The sequence below is a fragment of the Postia placenta genome, assembly GCF_002117355.1.
Source record: "Postia placenta MAD-698-R-SB12 unplaced genomic scaffold POSPLAscaffold_28, whole genome shotgun sequence".
Taxonomy (NCBI): Eukaryota; Fungi; Basidiomycota; class Agaricomycetes; order Polyporales; family Adustoporiaceae; genus Rhodonia; species Rhodonia placenta.
This window is the reverse complement of record NW_020169859.1, coordinates 5632-12046: the sequence shown is the minus strand read 5'-3', so window position 1 is coordinate 12046 and position 6415 is coordinate 5632. Positions and strand designations below refer to the sequence as shown.

General features: G+C 27.8%; 2 protein-coding genes and 1 non-coding gene across 3 annotated transcripts; 2 read left to right on the top strand and 1 right to left on the bottom strand.

Annotated features, from left to right (window-relative positions):
* Positions 1-1581: 1581 nt before the first annotated feature.
* Positions 1582-2091, top strand: POSPLADRAFT_1160903 (hypothetical protein; the record flags this gene model as incomplete). Its single annotated transcript, XM_024487615.1, has 1 exon — positions 1582-2091. The coding sequence occupies one exon, from the start codon at positions 1582-1584 to the stop codon at positions 2089-2091; it is 510 nt and encodes a 169-aa protein (XP_024332924.1).
* A 1193-nt stretch (positions 2092-3284) lies between these two features.
* Positions 3285-3644, top strand: POSPLADRAFT_1125398 (hypothetical protein; the record flags this gene model as incomplete). Its single annotated transcript, XM_024483556.1, has 1 exon — positions 3285-3644. A coding segment is annotated over one exon (360 nt), but the record flags the coding sequence as incomplete, so codon positions are not given.
* Positions 3645-5693: 2049 nt separating this feature from the next.
* On the bottom strand, positions 5694-5766 carry POSPLADRAFT_t168. The gene has a single exon. It is a non-coding gene; the product is annotated as a tRNA-Met (tRNA).
* Positions 5767-6415: the final 649 nt, after the last annotated feature.

Sequence of the window (6415 nt, the reverse complement as noted above, 5' to 3'; positions counted from 1 at the left end):
CCCCCCCCCGTTCGCTTAAAAGAAGAAGTATTTTATTTACCTTTAAATAGGAAAATTTAATATCTCCGTCCCACTATCCTAGGGCGTCGTCCGCAACCCGATCCCCCAAGCCCTAGCCCGCCTCCTTTCCTTTTTAAATTAAAAAAGGAAAGGAGGGCTGGTCTTACATATAAATAAATAATCGGAAAAAAGCAATGATCATTCTTAGTATCTTAATCTTAATAGTGGCTATAGCCCTACCTTCAATCAATAAAAATATTTCATCAATATTATATCTTAGAATATCTTCTATAGTATTTATTTATGCCGGAGCATTAGCTTTTAATGCTTTTTATATTCAGTCAATTGGATCAGGTATAGGTATATATAGTGGATTATTCCATGTTAGCACAGTATCTCAATTGTTAGATACCTTCCTATTTATAATAGGTTCCTTAATTTTAGTGTCTTGGCCTTCAATAAGTTATAAAACAATAAGTAGAAGTGTACAAAACTCAATAGACAAAATAAGTTCAAATATTAAAGAAATAAAAAAAATAACAAATTATAGAATGAGTTATGCAGCTGAATATTCGTTAATAGTCTTATTCAGTACACTAGGAGCTTCATTATTAGTGTCAAGTGCAGATTTAATTTCTATGTATTTAAGTATTGAATTACAATCATTTGCTGTATATATTTTATCTACTTTATATCGAGATTCAGAATCATCTACTTCTGCTGGATTAAAATATTTTTTATTAGGTGCTAAGGGAAATTAGGACTTCTCTAAACTTGTGCCTACAACTATCAAACTCCGGGGACACCCTAAAGCATATAGTACCAAGCCATAGTCGAAAGGCTATGAGTGGCCAGAATAATTACCTGGGTACGGTAACAAGCTATATGATGAACGAAAGTGAAATGGGTTATCGCGGATCTAAATCAGAGTTTGTTAAAGCAGATTTTGTAAAAGAGCAACGAGTAGACGGTAGTTATTGCATAAAAACTTAAATTATGCAATTAAGGTGTACTCTAAAGGGCCTCGAAAGAGGTTATCAAATCAGAGTCCTTTCTAATCTAATAATTTTATAAAAAATTGGGAGATCAGTCACAGTTTAGCCACATATGACTAGTTTACAAAGATTTTTCTACACTGACACTGCCGCCTCGAACCCTTCTTTCACAGAAAAACAGCCAAATAAAGGACAAGTAATTAAAATTAATCCTTTTTGGCTTACCGGATTTATTGACGGTGAAGGTTGTTTTCTTATCAGTATTTATAAAAATAAGAATAATGTAGGTTGGGCGGTAAAAGCTGAATTTGAAATAACGTTGAATGCTAGGGATAAAGCATTATTGGAAGCAATTCAAAACTATTTACAAGTAGGTAACATTTTTATAAAAAAAAATGGAACTATTAGTTTTAGAATTCAATCACCTAAAGATTTAGCTGTAATTGTTGCCCATTTAGAACAATACCCTTTAAAAACTCAAAAATCTTCCGACTACAAACTTTTTAAAGAAGTTCTAAATCTTATTTTAAATAAAGAACATTTAACTTTATCTGGTTTACATAAGATTGTGGCAATTAAAGCTTCAATGAACAGAGGTTTGTCTAAGAGTTTACAAGCAGCTTTCCCAGATATTTTGCCAATTCCAAGAGCTGTCTTTCATAATCTTACCCTAGTACCGGAATGGTTAGGTGGATTTGCTTCGGCTGAAGGTTGTTTTTTCGTTAATATTTTTAATTCATCAACACATAAACTTAAAGCAGGTGTACAATTAGAGTTTAGTCTGTCTCAACATTCTAGAGATGAGGCATTAATGAAAAGCTTGATTGAATTATTAAAATGTGGTAGTTTCCATATGCAAAATGACGCGTGTTATTATAGAGTTGGTAATTTATCAAGTATAACTGAAAACATTATTCCTTTATTTAAAGAATATCCTATCCTTGGAGAAAAGTCTAAAGATTTTTCTGATTTCTGCGAAGTATTAGAAATGATTAAAGACAAAAAACATTTAACTAAGGAAGGGTTAGAGCAAATTCGAATTATCAAAGCTGGAATGAACACTGGGAGATCGAAAAGTGTGCCAGCTTCAGAGTAGAATATAAACTTTGTTACGCTCTATTTTTTTTTTAATTTTATTAGTAAGATAAATCTGATCTGCCTTGGGTTTATCATCTTGTTTAATATTATTAGGAGCAGGTTTAATTTATAGCTTTACAGGTTTAACAAACTTTGAATCAATATATACTTTAGTCTCAGTATCAGATAGTAATAATATAATACAAGGTTTAAGTTTAGGTTTAATATTAGTAATAGTAGGTTTCTTATTTAAAATAGCAGCCGCACCTTTACATAATTGGGCTCCGGATGTATATGATGATACTCCTACAATAGTAACAATATGGTTAACTATAATGCCAAAAATATCAATATTAATCTTTTTATTAGAATTACATACACAAATAGGAGTAATAGGAAATGAAATAATCTTATCAGGATTAGGTATAGAATTATTAAATAATCTTTCAGAAAATATAGGTTATGTAATAAAAAATTTATTACTAATAAGTTCCTTACTATCTTTAATAATAGGTACAGTAGTAGGATTAGCTCAATCTAGAATTAAACGATTATTAGCTTATAGTACAATATCTCACATAGGATTTATGTTATTAGCATTAGCAATAAATACAGAACAATCTATAGATTCTTTAATATTTTATATTATACAATATTCAATAACTAATTTAAATACATTCTTAATTATATTAGCATTTGGTTATATAATTAAAAATTCTAATAATATATCCGCTTCTTTATTAAATAATGAATCAGAAAAAGATATTAAATTTATATCTGAATTAAAAGGTCAATTTTTTAATAATCCTTTACTTAGTTTAAGTTTAACTATTTGCTTATTCTCTATGGCTGGTATCCCTCCTTTAATTGGATTTTTCTCTAAACAATTTGTTTTATATTCTGCAATACAAACAGGATATTATTTCATGGCTATTGTAGCTATTGTTGTTAGTGTGATTAGTACTTCATATTACTTAAAAATTATTAGAGTTCTTCATTCTAATAATGATAATGTGCAGCCAGTATCTAAAGATTCAATTAATTCTCTACCTGAAACACACCAGGAAGAAAAAGAAATAAGTGAATTAACAAATTACCATAGTTTCTTAATTTCTACTTTAACTTTATCTATATTATTATTTGTTCTAAAACCTTCTATATTATTAAATAGTACACAATTACTATCTTTATCTGTATATAACTTTTAAATTTATGAATACTTTATTAATGTTATTTATTTTTGTTCCTATTTTATCTGTTATATTACTTGCTTTAAATTTATTATTAGCTCCTAAAAAAGCTGATGAGGCCAAAGTATCTGCATATGAATGTGGTTTCAACGCTATCCCTGGTCAAACTAGATCCACTTTCCACATCCATTTTTATATAGTGGCTATGTTATTTTTAGTATTCGATTTGGAAATATTACTTCTATTCCCTATAGCTGTAACATTATATCAAGTAAGTACTTATGGTTTTTCTATAGCTTTAATTTTCTTCATTGTTTTAACTATTGGTTTCGTATTAGAAATCGGTAGTGGAGCTATCTCTATGTCTACACCTGGAAATAATAAAACTTCATTTACCCCCGAGCTCCGCAGAAGGAGCCCAACCCCAATCAATAAAGTTTTGGTAAATAAGTTAAGTAAAGTAGGAAAACCTTTATCTTATTCTATTTTTATATTTGCTATCCTAAATGATTTTCAATTTACAACTGAAATCTTAAACAATGATATCATTATAAATTCTTTTTTATATTCCTCCTTTTCCGTCGGGCCCCTGGTTTTAAACAATTCGAGTAAAAACTATAAATATTTAAAACTAAATGAACAAATAAATAATAGAAAAAAACCTAGTTATAATCCATTATTTTGTTCCTTTTTAGCAGGCTTAATAGAAGGAGATGGTAGTATAATAGTACCAAAGGGTGAAAGTAAATTTAGACCAAAAATAACTTTTGACATAAGAGACTTACCTTTAGCCGAAAAATTAATTAAAACAAGAATTAGGATTTGGTAAAATATATTTAGTAAAAAATTCAAATGCATCCCGATTAGAAAATTTTAATTTTGATGGTATTATTACTATAGCTGAAATGTTAAACGGTTGTATGAGAACTAATAAAATAGTAAAGTTACATGAATTAATAGATTTATTAAACAATAGATTTCCTTCACTTAATATTATTAAGAAAGACAAAGATGTCAGAGATATAAATTCGAATCCTTGGTTATCGGGTTTTATTGATTCGGACGGTTGTTTTTTAATATATATATCGCAAAATTCCAAAATTTGTAGATTTGAACTCTCTCAAAAACATGTAACACATACAGGTTTAAGTCAATTAGAGATAATGAGTTCTTTAGCTAAATTTTGTAAGGTTAATCTGATATCTATGAATAAAAAAATAGTGATGGATTATCTCAACTTTATAAATATTGTGTTAATACCGCTGCTGCTCTCCTCTCCTCTCCTCTCCTCTCCTCTCCTCTCCTCTCCTCTCCTCTCCTCTCCTCTCCTCTCCTCTCCTCAAAGAGGGAAAGAGGGAAAGAGGGAAAGAGGGAAAGAGGGAAAGAGGGAAAGAGGGAAAGAGGGAAAGAGGGAAAGAGGGAAAGAGGAGAGTAATATCGCTTTGATATCTTATTTAGATGTGTTTCCCGGCAATATGCCGCTCTAGTAAATATCTCAATTATAAAGATTGGAAATTAGGATTTAATCTTATCCAAAATAAAAAGTCTCAAACCCTGAAGGTTTAAATCAATTAATAACTTTAAAGAACGGTATGAACAAAAAAAGAGAGTATTTTGATTGGTCACACTTAGATAAGTTTTATCCTGCTTATATATAATAGTTTTATTTAGTATTATATATTAACCGGTTAGACAACCTTTTTATTTAAAAAAACAAATTTTTTTTAATCATGCGTGATACAAATTGTTATGTACTCCTAAACCTTAATGTAATTTATTTATATTTAATAATAAGATGAAGCTAAAGTATCTGCATATGAATGTGGTTTCAACGCTATACAAGGTCAAACTAGATCTACTTTTCAAATACATTTTTATATTGTGGCTATGTTATTCTTAGTGTTTGATCTTGAAATTCTGCTTTTATTCCCAATTGCTGTTACTTTATATCAAGTAAGTACTTATGGGTTTTCTATAGCTTTAATTTTCTTCATTGTTTTAACAATAGGATTTGTATTAGAAATTGGTAGTGGAGCTATCTCTATCACTGAAGCTAAAGAATCTGCAAGATTTTAATATAAATTTAATATAAAAATCTATACTAATTAATATTATAAAATTTTATACTCCCCTTCGGTAGCCGATTTGTTACTTACATAGTAACAGTAAAAGTATTAAATAGATAAGAACTATTAATAATAATTATTATTATTACTTATATTATATAAAGCCACATATTATATACCGGCTCGCGCCAGCGGGTAATAATATTTATCTTTTCTATTTATATTTTGGCTAGTATTTATTACCTTTAAATAATAGTTTATTAATGTTATTTATTATTTTATATTTCTATCTTAATTTGAAAGATCAGGCAAGGCCGCATATTATTAAATATTATTATAAATAATTATATATTTAAAAAATTAAAAGCTGAGAAAAGGAATTGAACCTTTATTTTACCGTCATGAGTGGTATGTTTTAACCATTTAAACTATATCAGCTAAAAAATTATTAACTTATACTAAAATTACTTTCCCCTCAAGGCCGTTAGGTGGCCTAAGGTTGGGAAAGATAGAGTAGTGAGTTAGAGTAATTATCTATAGGAAGAATTTAGTAAATAACTATATAAAACTAATTATACAAAATAAATATATATAAATTATAAATTAGTAATAGTTTTCTGAATTAACTATAAAAATATTAATAAGATCATATAGGAGTTTCCCTTTTCAAATTTTGTTTTTTTTAATAAATAGTGAACATACTTAAGTGTTAGATATATTTATTTTATTATATAATATAATAATTTATAATTATTATATATAAATTATTTTTATAAATTTTCTTTAATTTTTTATCTCCACAAAATTTATTTTATAGATATATTATTATGATCCCTTTAACCTTACTAAATTAAACTTAATTTAATATTTACTAGAATATTTATATTTAAGAATAATCTCAGATTTAGATATCTTAACTCTCTTTTATTTTTTTATTAAAATTAAAAAGTAACTATTAATTTTACCTAATCATATATTAAATAAGTATTATTACTAAGTCGGCCTAAGGTCGGGAGACTAAGGCGGCCTAGGGCCTGGGTATAATCTCTATAACACTCCCTTGGGTCCTTTTTATTGTTTTTTTTTT